This window comes from Hippocampus bargibanti, linkage group LG13 (assembly GCF_051943395.1).
Source record: "Hippocampus bargibanti isolate YZ-2025 linkage group LG13, ASM5194339v1, whole genome shotgun sequence".
In the NCBI taxonomy this organism is placed as follows: domain Eukaryota; kingdom Metazoa; phylum Chordata; class Actinopteri; order Syngnathiformes; family Syngnathidae; genus Hippocampus; species Hippocampus bargibanti.
This window is the reverse complement of record NC_142746.1, coordinates 4,079,691-4,102,338: the sequence shown is the minus strand read 5'-3', so window position 1 is coordinate 4,102,338 and position 22,648 is coordinate 4,079,691. Positions and strand designations below refer to the sequence as shown.

Here is a 22,648-nt window from a genome sequence, read left to right as displayed (position 1 = left end):
ATGCACGCACGCAGCACCGTGACTCATCCCTAGTTATTTCAAATGCCTGACTGTGATTGTAGCGACCCAACCAGTTAGTACTAAGGAACAAATACTTGTTCACACAGCACCAAGTCGGTTTGGATTTTGTTTTCCTTTTAATAATAAAAAATTCAATTGAATAAATGGTTTGTTTGTGTTATGTTTGACTAATATTTACATTTGTTCAATGATGAAAACATTTAAAGGACAACCGACACCCAGGACAGGTTGCATCCATAATTTGTAAAATCACTTCAAATGACTTCTACTGAGCGCATTTTACAAAGATTCCACCGCATATAGCTATATTTTACCTTTTAAGACTTGCACTGAATATTCATGAAGTCTTGTTTTGGAGTTTATGACAATGCTGGAGTGACGTCGCTAAGGGAACGCCCCTGACCGAGAAAGCGACACACAAGTGACCCAGAGGACGACCCAATGGACGAACCTGCCATTTCCAACGGAGCAGAGCAGTATAGCGCTAGCCGAGGAGCTCCCCAGAGTGCGCGAATCCCTGCTTGGATAACCGCTATCATCCTATCAACCTGACAATGGGTAGAAAGTTGCTTATAGTGGTGATAGAGAGCAATCATCATAATAGTGGAGCAAACCGATCGGACAAACATTCAGTTGCTGGAACGAGGAGCTAACCGGAGTTAGCGATGGATAACCGCTGTCATTCATACGCAAGTACGTAACTCTTCATCTTGAAAGTTTCAACAACGTTTTGCATGCAAAACCATTCAACAATCTGCATTGATATTGATATCTTGTAGCTAATTATTTGTTATTCATGTCCTTATATGCCACATATCACCGAAGTTGTTGCGATATTGCTTATTCACGGAGTTTCACATATGCTTCATATGTCGTGTCCTTCACCAGTTTTGTCATACACGACTCGAATTGATTCGGAAGGACTTCTTTAATCGATCGCAAAAACTTATGCTTTCCACTGTACAACTATTTGAATCATATACCTAACTGGATGAGTAACAAGAAAGGATCTTTTTTCCGAATCCTAAGCCATTGTTTTGATTCTGGATCAAGGCAGTTTGTGAAGGAGTTTCCAGACGAGACGTCACGAACTGGGGGCAGGACTTTCTGAAACTCGGCATCTCTGATCATTTTGAAGTAGTTTTGGGACACTAATTCATTTTTATTGGTGTTTTGCATTTGACTAAAAATATCAGCCTGCGTGTTTTGGGTATTTTAGATGCTATAAAACATTTTTTTGATGTCAGTTAGGAAAAAAAAAATGGTGTCGGTTGTCCCTTAAGTGACAAACATGCAAAAAATAAAAATTACAAATCAGCACTGAGGCAAACACCTTTTCACATCATAGTGTGTGTTTTTCTCTCCCCCTCTTCTTCTTTCTCGGTGGCTCCGTATGCTGGTGTGTTTTTATGTGCTTCCTTTTGCACCCCACCCAGTGTACTGGGAGCTTTACAATGGATGTGAATGTTGATGTGAGTGTAACTCAGCATTGTATACAGAGCATGACAAATTACATGCAAAAGAGGAGCAATCAAACATTGCTCTTGAAGATAGAAAACCTTGCTCCTGCCTTGCTCATATAGCTTAACTTTCATTCTGTCAAATCCTTTCACGCCTGAACTAGTCCAGCAGAAAATCACTGATCTCCTCTCTCATGCGAGACCTAAAGAAAAAAAAAACAGAGATACATGAGTGAAACTGGCAATCCTAATCATTCCGGCAATCATTCGAACTGTTTATCTTTGACCTGGAACACTTCTCTTCATACATTCTGCATGCAGAGAATCAAATAGAAACCTGAAAATACAAACTAAGGGATTACCTTCTTTGCCTTATCTGAGCCTCTGACAAAATGTATTGTGGCAGACAATCTACTGAAGACTGAAACACAAGTGAAGCAAAAGGGAAACGTTATTCTTGCTGAAGCTAGTTGAATCCATAGACAGTACAGTACAGTACACATCATCAGGCCCCGGTTTGTCCAGGGGTCAGGGAGGCAACAATTTTAAACATTACAGTGACTAAAAACGAGGCTAAGACAGCCAAATACTAAATTTCTATTAGAAATTCATCCGGTCATCCATACAATGTGCTTTTGTGATACTAACTACTACATCCTTTTCACAGTGTGGCATGCTACTCCAACTAAAAAGTGCCTACTGGTGGATAATTCATGATTTACAATTTTCTTTTTAATCCTGCTCACTTTTTATTCATAGATAATTATACTTTCAAATGTTCTTGTAAATGAGGTCTACTCAAACTGTCAATTCTTTTGTTAAATCGGGTCTAAAATCAAGGCTGTCCATTGCTGCATTCATTCATGAGTATCTTTTACTCTGTCTTTGCATAAAACCATTTCATTTAGCTTGAGTGATCCTTCATCTAATCTTATTTAATGTTATTATTGTTCCTTCAAGAATAAGAATAAGAATAAGAACAAGAATAAGAATAATATTTTTTTTATGGATAGTGACTTAGTTTAATCATATCCAGTTTCTCTTGTAATTCTTTCAATGTTTTCGGTAAAGCATTTAAAATTGTTTTGTGTGGTCTACATACAAACGTCACGAGAATACCATCCAAGCCCCATCTCATTAAACGGTACCCCCCCATGGGTCACCCCGTGCCACCTGGTATGAGAGGACGGCTGTTGAAGAAAAGCTTTAGTATCTCTCTGATACCAAGAAGCAGACACCACGAGTACTTTTGATACATAACAATAAATTAGATTATTCAACACATAGAGAAAAAAGTGATCAAGGGAACACATGACAACATTGTTATGCTATAAACGGGAATAACTAAAAATAGCATTCCGTGTATTAGCTAACTAGCTATCTAGCTAGCTATCTATTAGCTATATAGCTATATATGTTGGCTATCTATTAGCTGGCTAGCTAGCTTTCTATCTATGTGAGTTACTTCTGGGTTGAGTGAATGCTGGCGCGTGTGGTTGCCGCTGCTCACCCACAGAAAAACCTATCCTGTGACTATGAAGTGACCTTGAGAGTTTTGAAAGGCACTTATAAATGAAATGGATTATTATTATATTATATATTATATTATTATATTATATAATATAATTATATATGATAAACATATTATTATTTATTGTCAAAAGTAGTAAGTAGTAGTGTGGTATTTATTATTATTGTCAAAAGTAGTAGTGTTTTTTTCTCCGACTGTAAATTAATTTTACAGTCACTCACCATATCTTTGATGGTCAACTGACAACTGTAACATAGCAGGTCTCTGATATCACTTGTATCTGGGACCCTGTGGCATATAAATCACGGCATAATATAGGCATTCTTCGGCACAGAGTTATAATCCGCATTTTATATGGGGAATGTGAGCAAAATTAAACACATTTGATAGATTTACAAAAAAAATAAAAAATAATACATACCTGACACCAGAACAGCAGCGTTTGTCTTCCATAGGTCTATCACAATATTCTCCTATGCCATTTGAGCAACATTGACTGGGACCTCTCAATTCTGGAAGCAAATAGATTTCAATGTAAATACATGAACTTTTTGGAGGGAGGGTGATTCCATAAAACAACAATAATAATAATAATAATACATTTAATTATTAAGCGCTTTTCAAAAGTCTTAAAGTCACTTCACAGTCACAGGATAGGTTTTTCTGTGGGTGAGCAGCGGCAGCGTTCACTCAACCCGGAAGTAACTCAAATAGATGGAAACTGAGCTAGCTAGCAAATTGATAGCTAATAGATAGCTAGCTAGATAGCCAGCAAGCTAGATAGCAAATAGCTAGAAACTTTAATGTACACAAATTAATCCTCTATGTCCTGTGGTTCAAGAGGCATGTTTGTTAATCAACAAGGCACAATAAATACTGGATTTTCGGCAGTAAAAGGTGCACCCAAAGAGTATTACTTTTTTTTTTCAAAAACCGACAAGGTGCCCTATAATCTGATCAATGCCTTTCTGTTTAGAGCTCTTGATACAGTGATACCTTGGTTTACGAACGCCTTGGCTAAGGAACTTTTCGGTTTACGAACATTAAATTCAAAATTTAATCTTGGCATCCGATCTATTTTTCGGGATATACACGGAGCACCACAATGAGTGATGTGTCGTTCACGAACGAGCCCGTTTTCCTAACAAGGAAATGGCAGCTGACTTTTTTTTGTCCTCTATTCCCTGCCCCCAGTCTTCGGTTAAAGCCGCACGTGATTGGTCAAGAACGCAGCAGTGAGGGGGGTGTGCGTGGGGTTTACAGAAACAGAGCAGCACAAGCCATCTGTACACTTGATGCAAAAAGTTATCAACCCAGCTAAACAGAACACAATTGATGAGGAACTAGGTAAAATTGTCGCAGAGAAAGCATGGCAACTTCACTCAGATATCGTCAAGAGGCAACCTGGAAGTTCGTCACCCATTGATGATTTCAAGGCTAGTCACGGATGGTTCGAGAACTTTAAGCGTCGTACAGGGATTCATAGTGTCATTCGTCATGGTGAGGCAGCCAGTTCTGACGATAAAGCTGCCAAAGCTTACAAGGAATCATTCCTCAAGATGGTGGAAGAAGACTACGTTCCTCATCAAATGTTTAATGCTGATGAAACCGACCATCACAAAGGTAAATAAAACGACTTTAGTACACAGTACAGTTTATTTCTTTAATTACAATACCATAACACATTTATTATACATAAAATAAGGTACATTTTGCGTAGTTTTAAGGCTTAGAAAATTAGAAAGTAGAAAATTCTGTTTTGTGGGGACCTGGGAACGGATTACTCTCGTTTTAATGGTTTCCTATGGGAAATTAATGTTTGGGATAAACACTTTTCACCTTACACACTCTGTCTGGGAACCAATTAAGTTCATAAGGCAAGGTATCACTGTATTCCCCATTAGTTGTTTTCCTATTACTCTTCCTATTTCATCTAGTGGTGATTATCAGCATTTGTAACCGAAAACGGTTCTGCCCGACACTAATTGACATGTGCATTCGCTAACACACACTCAGAAAACTACTTAGGGAGCTCTGTGCAGTCATTATGAAATAAATATAGTACCAAAACTGCTAATTTAAACGACCGCAGAAGGAGATACACAGGAGTTTTAAGGATATTTAGCCCCTTGTGGAGGTGAGCCCACAAGGTTTGTCGGCCTTTTTGTTGGATCAATCGTCTTCAACTTTTGTCTTTCATTGAATACTTTGTCACACCATTTGTATTTATTTATATGTTTGTTGTTTATGTCTATGACCAGCTATCATTATTCCGTACACCAGTTCCAAACGTGAGGGCAATGATACAAAGTGTGTTATGCAATGGAACAAACACAAACCTAACAACACCAAGAAAAATATCTGTACATCATTGAATAACACTTAGCCTCATTCACTGACTGTGATCGTGTGCAAACTGTTCTTTCACCCAACCTCAATCCATGTGATATTAGTTTTCTTAAAAGTGCACCATGAAATTGGTCTCTTGATAGATTGAACAGATTGAATAGTGACTAGATGCCATGCATTTTGGATGGGTACTTTACACATTTGAACCAGAACATTGCTGAGATTTAATAAAAACCATACAGTACCGGTACTTTGTCTGGGAAATGAAGCACCGATAGCACCAACACATTTGGTCTGGCAGAGGCGTTCAGAGATGAGGGTGGACTGGAAAGCTGAAGCATTTTCTAGACAATGGTGAAAGGTTACATTCATGAGTTACCTAATTTAGGATCAACAATGTAAACGCATATGAAAATGATTAATGTCCTTCTAGCGTCACAAACTAAGTAAGTGCACTGCACCTTACAATGAATTGTGACACTAAATCTGGCCCACGAACGCAAATCAAATGTGAAATTCCATGATGCATGCTAAAGTTCGAACCAAAAGCTCAAACTGTCCCACATAAACCACAATAACTGCCATAATTTTTTACATCAAATTTGAAAACCAGTTGGTTTCTGATTCAAATTCATTGGTGTGGCCCATATCCAAGCTTGGTGCCGTCCAGTTTTTCATAACTTTCTTGTATATCTGCCACTGTAACTGGGTTCTGTTCATGGAGGTCGCTGTGCTCCACTTTCAGAGTCACCAGCCATTGTGCACTGCTGTTATGTGCAATCAAGCTCCTTCTCCCATATGCCATAAGGCATGAATTACTGCTTGAAGGTGCTCATGAGAAAATTTGAAACAGTTGAAACGCACGGCTTGTAAACCCAAATGGCTAGTCTTGATTTAACCTGGTCTTGCCACTATGAGTAACATTGACATGACTTTAAAACTGGAAAACTCACCAACTGCTGTATCCAGAGAACACATACAGAGCAAACATCTGTCGCATGAGTTTCCAGAGGATGAACTCTGACAAGTTGGTTGCAGCTTTTCACTTGTTCTGAAGGACACAGCAAGATTTTCATCAGTTGTAGAAGTGAAAACACAGAATTTGGTGATTATAACAAAAATCTGGAGAGGCTGTGTTGACATCAAGTATTGTTTGATTATTCAATGCAAATACATGTATACTAACCGATATATAGTGCTGACAGTAGATGGGAAATCAACTTGCAGTTTTGTGACAAAGTTCTCCGTCAGACACTGGATGCTGGACCTTTCATTACTCTGTTGGACACAAGTAATATTACAGTATTCGGGGGAGGCATAGGCGATTCAGATTTTCTGGCAAAAATTTTACATTGTTGCCTTTCCTGACACTACCCTCTGTATTTATCCGTGCTTGGGACCGGCATAATAAGACACTGGCTTGTGTCCCCTTGATGGGCCATGCAATGAAACTATGTAGTTTAGCTAGCTAGACTAAGAGCAGAAGTGAGCATTTGTGAACAACAGTATGGTTTTATGCAAAAAAAAGAGTAGAACAGATGCAGCATTTTTATTAGTTTTCTTAAAAGTGCACCATGAAATTGGTCTCTTGATAGATTGAACAGATTGAATAGTGACTAGATGCCATGCATTTTGGATGGGTACTTTACACATTTGAACCAGAACATTGCTGAGATTTAATAAAAACCATACAGTACCGGTACTTTGTCTGGGAAATGAAGCACCGATAGCACCAACACATTTGGTCTGGCAGAGGCGTTCAGAGATGAGGGTGGACTGGAAAGCTGAAGCATTTTCTAGACAATGGTGAAAGGTTACATTCATGAGTTACCTAATTTAGGATCAACAATGTAAACGCATATGAAAATGATTAATGTCCTTCTAGCGTCACAAACTAAGTAAGTGCACTGCACCTTACAATGAATTGTGACACTAAATCTGGCCCACGAAAGCAAATCAAATGTGAAATTCCATGATGCATGCTAAAGTTCGAACCAAAAGCTCAAACTGTCCCACATAAACCACAATAACTGCCATAATTTTTTACATCAAATTTGAAAACCAGTTGGTTTCTGATTCAAATTCATTGGTGTGACCCATATCCAGGCTTGGTGCCGTCCAGTTTTTCATAACTTTCTTGTATATCTGCCACTGTAACTGGGTTCTGTTCATGGAGGTCGCTGTGCTCCTCTTTCAGAGTCACCAGCCATTGTGCACTGCTGTTATGTGCAATCAAGCTCCTTCTCCCATATGCCATAAGGCATGAATTACTGCTTGAAGGTGCTCATGAGAAAACTTGAAACAGTTAAAACGCACGGCTTGTAAACCCAAATGGCTAGTCTTGATTTAACCTGGTCTTGCCACTATGAGTAACATTGACATGACTTTAAAACTGGAAAACTCACCAACTGCTGTATCCAGAGAACACATACAGAGCAAACATCTGTCGCATGAGTTTCCAGAGGATGAACTCTGACAAGTTGGTTGCAGCTTTTCACTTGTTCTGAAGGACACAGCAAGATTTTCATCAGTTGTAGAAGTGAAAACACAGAATTTGGTGATTATAACAAAAATCTGGAGAGGTTGTGTTGACATCAAGTATTGTTTGATTATTCAATGCAAATACATGTATACTAACCGATATATAGTGCTGACAGTAGATGGGAAATCAACTTGCAGTTTTGTGACAAAGTTCTCCGTCAGACACTGGATGCTGGACCTTTCATTACTCTGTTGGACACAAGTAATATTACAGTATTCGGGGGAGGCATAGGCGATTCAGATTTTCTGGCAAAAATTTTACATTGTTGCCTTTCCTGACACTACCCTCTGTATTTATCCGTGCTTGGGACCGGCATAATAAGACACTGGCTTGTGTCCCCTTGATGGGCCATGCAATGAAACTATGTAGTTTAGCTAGCTAGACTAAGAGCAGAAGTGAGCATTTGTGAACAACAGTATGGTTTTATGCAAAAAAAAGAGTAGAACAGATGCAGCATTTTCTTAAAGGATGCTGAAAGATAAGTACAGAGAAGGTCAGAGGGAACTGCATTGTGTCTTTGTAAATCTGGAGAAAGCGTATGACAGGCATTTTTTAGTAATGCGTAACTGTTGCCCCCTCACGGGAAATACATAATAATTTTAAAATAATAATAATACATTACATTTTAATAATAATAATACATTTTATTTCAAGCGCCTTTCAAAACACCCAAGGACACTTTACAACAAAAACAATAAAACAAAGCACATAACAATAAAACCATAAGTAAAATGATACATAATAAAATGGCAGATAGAACTATACATTGAAAGCAATTTTAAACAAGTGGGTTTTGAGGTGAGCCTTGAAAATAGGGAGGGAGTCAATATTGCGGATGTTGGGTGGAAGAGAATTCCAGACTTTGGGAGCAGAGAGGCTGAAAGCTCTGCATCCCATCGTGGTGAGACGGGCAGAGGGCACATAGAGGTGAAGGGAGGACGAGGATCTGAGGGACCGAGAGGGAACAGAGATTTGAAGCAGGTCAGAAAGATACAAAAAAGATTTTAAGCGCCTTTCAAAGCTCTCAATGACACTTTACAGTCACAGACAAGCATAGGTACTATAATAAATAAAATATAATCACAAATAGAATGCAATAAATAAAATACAATTATAAATAGAAACAAGAGAGAGAGCTACACAGAAAATGTGATTTTAAAAAGGTGGGCTTTGAGATGGGACTTGAAGGTGGGAAGAGAATCAATGTTACGAATGTTGGAAGTGAGTTCCAGAGATTGGGGGCAGTGCAGTTGAAGGCTCTGTCACCCATCGTGCTGAGAAAGGCAAGGGGGGCGGGGGTAGCACAAAGTGGCGGAGGGAGGAAAAGGATCTGAGGGAACGAGAGGGAATAGAAATTTGAAAGTCAGATAGGTATGGGGGGGGGCAAGGTTATGGATAGCTTTAAAGGACAACCACTTTCTTAACTGACATCGGAAAAACGTTTCATAGCATCTAAAATACCCAAAACATGCAGGATGATATTTTTATTCAAATGCAAAATACCAATAAAAATGACTTAAAGTGTCCAAAATCTGCAAAAAAATTGAGCTGCGATTTGGGCATTTTCAGAAAGTCCCGCCACCCAGTTTGTGACGTCATGCCAAGACATTTTGCATTGCTGGAGAATCAAAACAATGGTTTCAGATTCATTGAATATGCTTTCTTGTTACACATCCAGTTATGAATATGATTCAAATAGTTCTGAAGAGGAAAGCATACATGTTTGCAATTGATTAAAGAAGTCCTTCCGTGTCATTTTGAGGCATCTGGACTGCAATGTAGCGAAGAGGCAGAAAATGGCGAACAAGCTCCCTGTGAGGAATTAATCAGCCCGTTTCCGCAGGCTGATAAATTCCTTATATGGAGCTTGGTCGCCCTCTTCTGGCTCTTTTTGGTGCAACATGATGTTTTCAGACCAAACAAGCAGAGCAAAATGTATTGACGTGATGGAAGGACTGCTACAATGTGTCCTTTTTTTCGGTCCGGGGCGTTCCTTCAGTGACGTCACGTACGGACTCGTCACCAACTCAAAAACAACACTTCCGGAATATTCAGCACGAGTCTTAAAACGTAAAATATGGCTATATGCGGTGGAATCTTCGTAAAATACGCTCAGTAGAGGTCATTTGAAGCCATTTCACAAATTATGGACACAACTTGTTCGGAGACGTCGGTTGTCCTTTAAATGTATAAAGAAGAATGTTCAAGTTGATTCTATATTTGACCGGGAGCCAGTGGAGCTCTTGGAGGACAGGGGTGATGTGGTGAAAGGATGAGGCTCTGGTGATCATCCGAGCTGAAGAATTCTGGACGAGTTGAAGTTTGTGGAGAAATTTCTGAGGGACACCAAAGAGAAGTGAATTGCAATAGTCAATCCGGGAGGTGACAAGACTATGAATGGGGATAGCAGTGGTGTGAGGAGTGAGAGACGGGCGAAGACGATTGATATTGCGTAGGTGGAAGTACGCAGACCGGGTTAAGTTATTTATATGGGAGTGGAAAGATAGTGTGCTGTCAAGAATGACACCTAGGCTTTTCACTTGATGTGAATACATTACATACAGTTCTGAAATTCACACACAAGCTGGACCGGGACTTGAACGTTATTCTCCCACAAAAAAAAGCGAACCCCGAATAAACTCGGGAATGGCGTTCTACGACATATTTTCAATTTCCGAGTGAATTTGTGAATGGCAGTGAATGAGTTAATTTTCAGCTGTCTCAGTAAAGATGAATGATATTTTGTGGCCGTGTTACCACCATGTACACGACAATATTTGTTAACACAAGCTCGACATTTTTTCAGTTGCCAAAATAGCTGAAACTTTGGTATAGCTTGATTGAGCTTACCTTAGTGTGAAGGCTTGGTGTGAAAACAGAAGGGACATTGAAGAGATGGTTATAATAGGCTATTTCTTTTGCAGAGTAGTTCCTCATCGGCCTCAATGATATAATGTCACCATAGCGAGAGTCAGAGAAACTCTAAAAACCGACATACACAAAGCACTTTTTTCAGGAGGGCCAGGTTGGCAAAAAACATTTACATTTTTTTTTAAATCACTTACTGTATCTTGAGCAAGCTGTGCTCCTCTGCCCAGTGATATACTAATGAGAAGTTTAACCGCTAGTCTGGTGCAGTTGTCTCCAAACATCAATTTACTGTAGCCTTCACTGCGAGCGGTGTGCACTAAAAGATGCTGTCTTTAAGGAAAAATATACAGTAGATATTTTAGATCTAAAATAAATATTAGACTGCATTTTGTATGAGTGACAATAACTTGGCAAGTGTAAAAAACAATTAAAATTAAAAAGTGTAATGCATTATTTTTACAATATTAGAGTCAAGATTTTTTTTCATTTCTTTCTTTCCGACAGAATAAAAGTATTGAGAGAAACACGTGCAGACCAAAACCATTTGACCATCATCATGGAGTTTAAATTAAACAACCACGAGAATATTTCTAATGCAGTAAAAAACTAAAACTAAAAACAAAAAGAAAGGTTTAATGTCCTCATTTTTGTGAAACTTCCTCAATGTGAGAATTTGCAGTTCATTTCAATTAATAATACATTTCATTTATAAGCGCCTTTCAAAACTCTCAAGGTCACTTTTCCAGCCATACAGTTAGCTAACTAGCTAGATAGCCATAAAGCTAATAGATAGCAAATAGATAGCCAGCTAGGTAGCTAGCTAATAAATAGCAAATGGATGGCAAATAGATACCTAGCTAGATAGCAAATAGATAGCCAGCTAGGTACCTAGCTAATAGATAGCAAATGGATAGCAAATAGATAGCCACCTAAGTAGAAAGCTAATAAATAGCAATTAGATAGCAAATGCTATGTAGCTGGCTAATAAATAGCCAGCTACATAGCTAGCTAGCCATAGAGCTAATAGATAGCAAATACATATCCAGCTAGGTACCTAGCTAATCGATAGCAAATGGATAGCAAATAGATACCCAGCTAACTAGATAGCAAATCGATAGCCAGCTAAGTAGATAAATAATAGATAGCAAATAGATAGCAAATAGATACCGAGCTAGGTAGCTAGATAGCCATATAGCAAATAAATAGCCTAGATTGAATATTGACTAGTTGGCTTGCATTTTGGATGGGTACTTTACACATTTGAACCAGAACCAATTCAAGTTTTTCTGTGGGTGAGCAGCGGCAGCACCAGCGTTCACTCAATCCGGAACTCAAATAGATAGAAAGCTAGCTAGTTAGCTAATATAGAGCCGATAGCTAATAGATAGACAGCTAGCTAGGTAGCCGTATAACTAATAGCCAGTTAGAATTCAGGGGTGTCCAAAGTCGGTCCTCGAGGGCCGCTGTCCTGCCTGTTTTCCAGCTCTCCCAGGAGCAACACACCTGATTCAAATGACCAGCTCATCAGCCAGCTCTGAAGCAGCATCAAAATGGTCCTGATGATTTAAACCAGGTGCATTGCTCCTGGGAGAGCTGGAAAACAGGCAGGACGGCGGCCTTTGAGGACCGACTTTGGACACCCCTGAGTTAGATATTTAGTGAGCCAGCCGGATAGCTAATAGATAGCAAATAGATAGCCAGTTAGGTATCTAGCCAGATATTTAAATCTATGATGCATATTGTCATTGACAAAGAGGTTATTCATGTGACAAAGTGTTTTGGGTTCAGTTCCCAGGCGAGGGATTCTATGCCATTTCACTGAGTACGTTGAAGTTCGAATTTAATTGAGTTTGTATTTATAAAGCACTTTCAAACAGCCAACGCCGCATACAAAGTGTGGTACATGAAGGAACTATCATATACACAGCAATAAAGCAATAAATCAATCACAAAGACAGGAAGCACAAGGGTGTAAAACTAAGCCCAAGTCTGAGTCATGCTGAGTCAAATGCCAAAGAGTACAAGTGAGTTTTGAGGCGGGTTCAAAAGATGGGCAGCTCGAGGTGTTGCCGAATGTTCCGTGGCAGGCCACTTCAGAGAGGGGACCAGCAATGGAAAAGGCTCGACCCCCTCTGAGCCTCCGCTTAGTTGTTGGTAGTGATAACTTGGCTTACGAACTTAATTGGTTCCCAGACAGTGTAAGGCGAAAAGTGTGTATCCCAAACATTAATTTCCTATAAAAAACATTAATATGTGAATAATCCGTTCCCAGGTCCCCATAAAACAATTTTCTACTTTCTAATCTTCTAAGCCTTAAAACTACACAAAATATACTTTATTTTATGTATAATACATGTGCTATGGTATTGTAATTAAAGAAATAAACAGTACAGTATAATAAAGTCGTTTTATTCACATTTGTGATGGTTGTTGATGGCTTGATGGAATGGAGTGGCCGGTTTTATCAACATTAAACACTTGATGAGGAACGTAGCCTTCTTCTTTCACCACTTTGAGGAATGATTCCTTGTAAGATGTGGCAGCTTTATCGTCATAACTGGCTGCCTCACCATGACGAATTACACAATGAATGCCTGTACAACGCTTAAAGTTCACGAACCATCCATAGGTAGCCTTGAAATCATCAATGGATGACGAACTTCCAGGTTGCCTCTTGACGATATCCGAGTGAAGTTGCCGTGCTTTCTCTGCAATAATTTTACCTAGTTCCTCATCAATTGTGTTCTGTTTAGCTGTGTTGATAGCTTTTTGCATCAAGTGTACAGATGGCTTGTGCGGGTTATTTGTGGAGCCTGATTGATGGGATATTTTAACCTTGAAGTCAACACTCTGACTTTGAACTATCAATAAAGTTGAAACAAGTTCAAATGTCACTGTTTTCTATCCATTTTCTCATTCTCTCTCTGTCGTCTGCCTATGTATTTTTATTTGCAGCTCTGTGTTTCTGTAACCCCCCCCCCCCCCCCCCCGCTCTTGACCAATCACGTGTGGCTTTACCAAAGACTGGGGGCGGGGGATAGAAGACAAAAAAGAAGTCGGCTGGCATTTCCTTGTGAGGAGAACAGGCTCGTTCGCGAATGACACATCACTCATTGTGGCGCTCCATGTGTATCCCGAAAAATAGTTCATATGCCAAGATTAAATTCTCGGGAATTTAACTTTCGTAAGCCAAAAAGTTCGGTAGCCAAGGCATTCGTAAGCCAAGGTATCACTGTACTTGTAATAATTTCTGGTCACCAGACCTTAGGCGCCGGGAAGGAGTATAGAGGCGGATGAGCTTGGAAAGGTAGGGTGCAGCGAGATCATTTAAATATTTGAAAAGAAATAATAGGATCTTGAAAAGACCTAAAAAATGTCAGTTTCATTTATATTTCACTGTGGTCATGTATAAAAGTAAATAATCCAAATGGTTTTGAATACAACTGCAAGTAAATGATATAATTTTTTTGAAATACCTCAACATGCTCAATAATTCTGCTTTGGCCGTCAGGGTTTTAGAGGAGTCCAGAAGCTTCTGCAGCATTTGAGTTTGGGACTCATCGGCATGAGGTGATGAAGTTTCATGCTGCTGCTGCTGATGATGATGATTCTTTGGTGCCAAACATATACTGCTATTGTTGCAAACAAATGGATCCACAGATGCTTTGTCAGAACTTGGTTCTGTCGGTGAGGAAGAAGGAGGCATCGCTAAAACAGAACCGGGGAGGTCAAGAACCTACATGGAGAGATGTGGAAAAATCAGGAAATGACTGTAGAACCGTGACAATGACTGACACGTCTGTGTAAGCTCCCAGTTGTACAGGATAGGTCCATCGACGAAAAGGTTTCTTCAGCTGTCATCTGTACTTCGTTGAAGGTGTCGGACGTTTCGCTTCTTATCCAAGATGCTTCGTCAGCGAACTAAAATTTACTGGTAGTTTTGGCCCTTAGTAGGGATAGATATATATATATATATATATATATATATATATATATATATATATATATATATATATATATATATATATATATATATATATATATATATATATAGTAAAGTCTCGTTATATCGATATTCAAGGGAGTCCAAAAAAATATCGATATAACCGTGACTATTGATATATCCGACCCTGTTTGCATGTAATTTTCTCCGTGCGTGCATAGAAATAGTATCGATATAACCGGGACTATCGATATATCCGATATCGATATAACGAGACTTTACTGTATATATATATCCTAGTCTCATCCCCCATGGGTGGTGTCTGTCCCCCATTTTAGCTCGGGTCCTCTACCAGAGGCCAGTAAACTTGAAGGTTCTGCGCAGTATCCATGTTGTTCCCAGCACTGCGCTTTTCTGGACCGAGATATCCGATGTTGTTCCCAGGATCTGTTTGGGGTCACTGTCCCGAGCGCTCCGACCACCACAGACACGACTGTCACCTTTACCTTCGAGGCTCTCTCCAGCTCCTCTCTGAGCCCTTGGTATTTCTCGAATTTCTCATGTTCCTTTTTTCTGATGTTTCCATCACTCGGGACCGCTACATCCATGACAACGGGTTTCCTTTGCCCTTTATCTATGACCGCGATATCTGGTTGGTTGGCCATTACCATCTCGTCAGTCTGTATCTGGAAGTCCCACAGGATCTTTGCTCTGTCATTCTCTACTACCTTGGGAGGTGTTTCCCATTTTGACCTTGGGGTTTCCAGTCCATACTCCGCACAGATGTTTCGGTAGACTATGCCAGCCACCTGGTTATGGCGCTCCATGTAGGCTTTCCCTGCCAGCATCTTACACCCTGCAGTTATGTGTCGGATTGTCTCAGGTGCCTCTTTGCACAACCTACACCTTGGGTCTTGCCTGGTGTGGTATATCCGTGCCTCTATGGCTCTGTTGTGTTCAGGGCCTGCTCTTGAGCAGCCAGGATGAGTGCCTCTGTGCTGTCCTTTAGGCCAGCCCTCTCTAGCCACTGAAAAGACTTCTTGAGATCAGCCACTTCAGTTATGGTTCGGTGGTACATCCCATGTAGGGGCTTTTCCTCCCATGATTGTCCCTCTTCCAGCACCTCATCCTCTGTTCCCCATTGTCTGAGACATTTTCTGAGCACATCATCCGTTGGAGCCTTCTCTTTGATGTATTCATGGAGCTTGGATGTTTCATCCTGGACAGTGGCTCTCACACTCACTAGTCCCCGGCCCCCTTCCTTACGGCTTGTGTACAGTCTCAGGTGCTGGTTTTGGGATGGAACCCTCCATGCATGGTGAGGAGTTTTCGGGTCTTAACATCCGTGGTCTGAATATCTTCCTTTGGCCACCTTATTATTCCTGCAGGGTATCTGATCACTGGCAGGGTATAGCTGTTTTAGCCAGGTCTTGTTCTTGCCATTGAGCTGGCTTCTTAGGACTTGCCTCACCTGCTGGAGGTTTTTGGTCCTAGCCGCTTTCCTTGTTGCTAGTTCAAGGTTGCCATTGGCCTGTGGGATACCGAGGTACTTGTAGCTGTTTTCAATATCTGCTATTGTTCCTTCAGGGAGTGAGACCCCTTCAGTGTGGACTACCTTGCCCCTCTTAGTCACCATCTGACTACATTTTTCCAGCCCGAATGACATACCGATGTCACTGCTGTAGATCCAGGTTGTGTGGATCAGGGAGTCTATGTCCCTTTCGCTCTTAGCATACAGCTTTATGTCATCCATGTAGAAGTGGTGACTAATTGTAGCTCCATTTCTGATTCTATTCTGAATCTATGATTCATAGGCTGTCTTGGCGATTATTTGGCTGAGGGGGTTCAGTCCTATGCAGAACAGCAGTTGGGAGAGTGCATCACCTTGGTATATGCCACATTTGATGGACACTTGCGTTAGTGGCTTGCCATTGGTTTCAATTGTGGTTTTCCACATCCTCATCGAGTTTGCAACGAAGGCTCTCATGGTCATTTGAGGAATCCTTCGGTTAGCCATCCTGGGTGAGTCCCATCCATCAGCAACTTGTTCATGTGTGCTGCTAGGCGCTCGTGGAGTGCTGTGAGTTTCTTTAGCCAGTAGGTGTGGACCATATGCGCGGGCCTGGTGCCATCCAGTTGCCTGAGACTCTTTCTTGTATGTCTGCCGGTGTTATGGTAACTGGGTTCTGTTCAGGGAGGTTGCTGTGCTCTTCTTTCAGAGTCACCAGCCATTGTGCACTTCTGTTATGTGCGACTTCCTTCTCCCATATGCCTTTCCAGTATCTTTCAGTTTCCAACCTTGGAGGGTCTGCTCTGCTGTTAGAACCCTGCCACTGAGCGTACAATTTCGCAGGTTGTGTTGCGAAGAGCCTGTTTATTCCTCTGGCCTCATTCTCTTTCGTGTACCTCTTCAGGCGACTGGACAAGGCCTGGAGCCTTTGTTTGGCAGTTTCGAGTGCTTCAGGTATGGTGATCTGCATGTACCTCTCGGGTATTGGCCTTTTATTCACACCTCTCTGAGTCTCCGTCAATTGACTCACATCTTTCCGAGCCGCCTTGATCTTAGCCTCCAACCGTCTTTTGGCCGCCGGGCGACGTCTGAGCCGGCATGTCATTCGATTTATTGTCTCTCATCATTGTATGGGGTAGGTATATAGGGTCAAAACTACCAGCAAATTTTAGTTCACTGAAGAATCCTCCTGGATATAAAGTGAAACGTCCACATCTTCAAAGAAGTACAGATGACGGCTGAAAAACACCTTTTCATCGACTGACTGACCCAGTCAAAAGCAACTAAACTGGACAATTGCAGAGAAACAAAACACCCCTTTGGTAATTCCATGCAGCACATTAGGCAACTGCCCCACATATGAAATCGATTTGCGGCAACGGGAAAACTGACTTTTTTCCCAGCACACATTCTAGTGTACCAGATATACAGTATTGTTACGTCTATTTAAAGGACAACCAACACCATTTTTTTGTTTCCGAACTGCCATCAGAAACTGTGGCTGGTGGACTGGTTTTCGTCACCCCTTTTCTTTCACTGTACTTTAAACACAATTAAGTCACAACCTTGGTGTTACAGTTGGTACACATAAAGGACAACCGACAACATTTTTTACTTTCCTAACTGACATCAGAAAAACGTTTTATAGCATCTAAAATACTCAAAACACGCAGGCTGATATTTTTAGTTAAATGCAAAACACCAATAAAAATGACTTAGTGTCCCAAAGCTGTCACAAATGAGCTCGAAACTGGGAAGATTCAGAAAGTCCCTCCCCCTTGTTTGTGACATCACTGTGGGCCATCCACTGCCTTGCTCCCAAATCAAAACAATGGCTTCAGAGAGTTCAGATTCGGAGAAGACGCTTTCTTGTTACTCATCCAGTTATGAATATGATTCAAATAGTTCTGAAGAGGAAAGTATAAATGTTTGCCATGGATTAAAGAAGTCCTTCCGCATCAACTTGAGCCGTCTGGACTCCAATGTAGCGCCCAAAAAATGCACAAGATGGCGCACAAGCTGCGTTTCGTCCAGTATATGAAATGGGCTGATTTGTCCACTGGGAATTTGTGTAAACTTACACCTTCTTTATGCGTGTTATCGCAATTGGCAGCCACACGATTCACCATTGCGTTATTTATGTAGTTTTTCTTCTAATTTTGCGCGATTAACACTGTGTTTTCAGATGAAAAAAAGTACCCAAAATGCATTGTGTGTCGCTTTCTCGGTCAGGGGCGTTCCGAATGTGACATCACTTCGGGCATCGTCATCAACTCGAAAACTAGACTTCTTGAATATTCAGCGAGAGTCTTAAAACATAAAGTATAGCTATATGCCGTGGAATCTTTCTAAAAAGCGCTCAGTAGAAGTCATTTGAAGTGATTTTACAAATTATGGGCGCAACTTGCCGGAGGTGTCGGTTGCCCTTTAAGGTATCCACAAAGAAAAATGTGTGATTGTCGACCACCAAGCTGTTGTGTTCCAACAGAGAGATGCAAAACATGCAGTATGGTGGGCCTCCAGGGCTTGAGTTTGACAACTACATCAGGGGTCGGGAACCTTTTTGACTAAGAGAGCCATAAAAGTAAAATATTTAGAAATGTTTTTCAGCAAGAGCCACACGCACGCGCGCGCACACATACAAACGCTCGCGCGCGCGCGCACACGCACGGCTACTTTTCAACAAAATATCAGAATGCATTATTTAAAATAACGTTGTGATAGTACTCACTATTAACATGAATGGTTTTCCGTTCCTTGTGTTTGGTAAAAATCCAGGAAAACGATCGGAATGAAATTCAATTTGCCGGTCCAGAGGCGAAGTTACTGCTCGCTCGCCTGCACACGGCTCATAAGCTTCCACACTTGCTATCTGCAATCTCCTTCTCGCAGAAGTATGTCGATGCTAACGTTAACAAAGGGCTTGTTAAAACGTCACTGACATTCGACTGTTTCATCGATGGTATTGTTTCATTGCAAATTAGAATCAGAAAATTTTCTTTCCTCTAATGCTCCGGGGCATTCACGCTGAAGTGCAATAGTTGGGCTCAAAGGGGCGTTTACCTGTTTCAACATGACGGCCACTATCATCCAATCAACATGGCGCTTTCGGCCATTGAAGGTCAGTGTCATCCAATTAAAATTGCGCTTTCCGCCAACTGCAGCCCCAACGGGAAATGAACGGCGAAAAAAAAAACGACGAAACGAAAAACTAAATACATATTTTAGTTTTATCGGCGAGCCATATGCAATCATCAAAAGAGCCATATATGGCTCGCGAGCCATAGGTTCCCGACCCCTGAACTACATGGTTCTGGTGCGTCAATGGTTTTCTGAGATCTATTAAAAATGTATGGTCTCACTGCACTGGTAATGAGTCTTTTTTGGTTTTTAAAAAAGGACTTTTCAGCAATGCAGAATATGATGCTGCTTGAAAAGCAGATTAATGAGCTGCCTCTGTGCACTTAATTCCCTATAATTAAGTTTGCGGCGTGGCGCAAATTAAACAGCAACTTTTGTAGTACCCAGTGATGGAACTCCTGTAAGAAATGTGAGGCGAAGCGACCTTTAATCTTCCTTTTGATACATTTTATGAGTGATATCAAAAGCCAGAAAAATGTTTGTACTTAAATCAATCTGATCTCAAAGGGGCCTTCAGACTGGGGCAGTTTCTTGTTAAGAAACATGGAACTCATTTAATGTGACCGTTTTAGAGTAATCACACGAACCTGTTCCAGAAGCACAATGTGGAAGGGGAATCCTGTTGCTATAAAAATATCTTTCAACTTTTCCACTGTTTGTCTTCTTTCCTCCTTCGATCGATTTAAAGTACAACCCTCTAAAAAAAATACAAAAACATGTTTCTTCATCTATGCAAACAAGTATAATATGTGCACAGTTTCAAGTGTGATTAGAATTTTACCATCAATGTAGACAATTCCGGGAACAAATCTCAGCTTCTTGTGAGCATTTTGACTCAAACCCTGGAAGTGAGAATGCAAAGATGGTTTAAAAAAATAGGTAACAAGAAAAGGTTTATTATCCTTGCATGTTTGTGAAGCTTTTATCTTTTAGGTAACCTTTTGCCTGGCAATTAGTCTGAAATATAGGTTGAGAAGTTTTCAAGAAATCTGACTTGATATGTTGAATTGCACAAAGAAATTTGCACAGCCTTGACTTTTGAGCATGTTTTGTTAGAAAAAAAAACAAGACGGTATTTGACAAGTTGAAATTTATACCTTGTTATGCATATTCAGCTACAATCTCCCACTTGTGCACATGCTGTTTGTTTTTAACATGCTTAGTTTGCATACTTTTAAGGTAAGCAAAGTCTACCGCCAAGACTTTTGACCAAAGGCCATTCGAGGGGCAATTTTTGGTGTGCTGATCTTCCAGCCTGGAAATTCAATACAGATAACATCCGACTTACGACGAGTTCCGTTCCGACCAAACGATCGTAAGTCAAAATGGTTGTAAGTCGAAATCCATTCAAAATGTTTAATAGAGACTCGGAGGCTAAATGACTTGCAAACTCCTCCCTCTGAAATAGGCTCTGGGGGTCGTGGTCGCAATTATTGGTGGTCGTAAATCGAGTCGGTCGTAAGTCGGATGTTACCTGTACAGTGAGACCTCAACTTACAAACACCTTATCTTACAAACTTTTCGTCTTACAAATTTCAAATTTCTGAAAATTAAACCTTATAATTGGATTGGATTGGATTGGATATGCCTTTATTAGTCTCACAGTGGAGAAATTTACATTTCACAGCAGCGGTGATGAAAGGAATGAAAGTAGAAAAACGAAATACATGAGCTGCTGGAAAGGCACTAATAAGCACTATTTTCATAATACACACCCACCACGGCTGGCGGAGTGATCTTCGGCGAAAGCACACGACCGAACAGCACCAGGTTAAGTTATCAACAGTCCTTATGGAAGGTGACTCTCCTTCCATAAGCCATCAACGACCATCAAAAAGCTAAATAAAACGTTATTTTACAGCAGTTTATTTCTTTAATTACGGTCCTCATGTAATGTGCCTCTATTTCCAAACAGCAATTCCCTTTGACCTTCGACCTCCAATGCCATTCCATCAATGACCATCACAAATGCAAATAAAGTGACTTTATGATACAATGCAGTGTATTTCTTTCATTACAATACAATAGCACATGTATTATACATAGAATAAGGTATGTTGTGTGTAGTTTTAAGGCTTATTTAGTTAAAAACTATATTTTATGGAAAGCCGGGAACGGATTATTCCCATTTTAATGGTTTCCTATGGGAATTTTGTTTTTGAGATACAGTTTTCGCCTTACACACTCTGTCTGGGAACCAATTAAGTTCGTAAGTTGAGGTCTCACTGTATTATCATTTTATACACTTTAATTCCACTTCCAACATTTATGAAATAGAAACACAACACTAATCAGTTCGCCTGTTACTAGGATCTTGGCTTTAATATTTAACAAGACCTAACCGCGTGCTTCTCACACCACAATTCAGAGGAAAGTAGTGCTAGTACTGTTTCTCACCAACTGAAACTCCGAGCTATTAAAAAAAACAAACAAACAATTACTCGTTTTTACTTTTTCCATTCACAACTATGATATAATTTCAATGTTTGGCCGTAGTCGTAAAGTTAAAGAAAACAAACAAAATTTAATACAAACAAAATGGAATATAGATGCAAATGCTTTTAACTCATTCACTGCTATTCATGAATTGAAAATATGACGTAGAGCGGGTTCGGGTTTTCTTTTTTTCATGCTTGGGTGCCGATAAACGCTGGCCATCGCCTCTGGCAATGGCCCCTGGCAATGTTATTTCTTTTCCACAAGTGGGCAGCGTTTTCCATTTTTCCTTTTTCCATGTTAGCGCTTTGTTCCAGCTTCAGCTGTTGTTACAGCGCTATATAAATGAATATGTATTTTGAACAGCTGCCCTCATTTCATTTAACACCAGACCCATATAATTTAGGAATTAACTCTTTTTCTGATGAAAGAACAGAGTCTAATGTTTCTAACACTGTATTAAATGTTTATGTAGTCCTAAAACTCAATATTCTGTGGGTCCTGGAAATCAAGTGACAATGACAAAAACCCTGGCACTGGTGGACACATTTTTTGCATGTCTGGCAGTTAATGAGTTCACATACAAATTAAATTAAAGCCAAACTAATTTAAACTCCATCCAACTACTGTATTAGTTACATCAATAATATCATTTGTTTTCTACTCTTGCCAAAACGGCTTATGAACCTTTGTGCAAAACCAGTAGGTGATTGTTTTATAATAATAATAATACATTTGATTTCTAAGCGCCTTTCAAAACTCTCAAGGTCACTTTACAGTCACAGGATCAGTTTTTTTCTGTGGGTGAGTAACAGCAGCCACACACGGCAGCGTTCACTCAACC

At 40.2% G+C, this 22,648-nt stretch overlaps 1 protein-coding gene across 2 annotated transcripts in view; it reads right to left on the bottom strand.

Annotated features, from left to right (window-relative positions):
* Positions 1 to 118: 118 nt before the first annotated feature.
* ctu2 (cytosolic thiouridylase subunit 2 homolog (S. pombe)) overlaps positions 119 to 22,648 on the bottom strand; it is a 32,315-nt gene continuing 9,785 nt past the window's right edge. Inside the window, exons 5-16 of one of the 2 annotated variants that reach the window (XM_089012364.1) lie at positions 20,150 to 20,210; positions 19,956 to 20,065; positions 14,251 to 14,510; positions 10,969 to 11,104; positions 10,754 to 10,885; positions 8,000 to 8,091; positions 7,767 to 7,864; positions 7,059 to 7,157; positions 3,434 to 3,524; positions 3,234 to 3,300; positions 1,844 to 1,902; positions 119 to 1,684 (exon numbers count right to left, since the gene is read on the bottom strand). In XM_089012364.1, coding sequence (XP_088868490.1) covers positions 1,642 to 1,684; positions 1,844 to 1,902; positions 3,234 to 3,300; positions 3,434 to 3,524; positions 7,059 to 7,157; positions 7,767 to 7,864; positions 8,000 to 8,091; positions 10,754 to 10,885; positions 10,969 to 11,104; positions 14,251 to 14,510; positions 19,956 to 20,065; positions 20,150 to 20,210 — 1,248 coding nt within the window. In that variant the 3' untranslated portion in view covers positions 119 to 1,641. The other variant, XM_089012363.1, reaches the window with a different exon arrangement.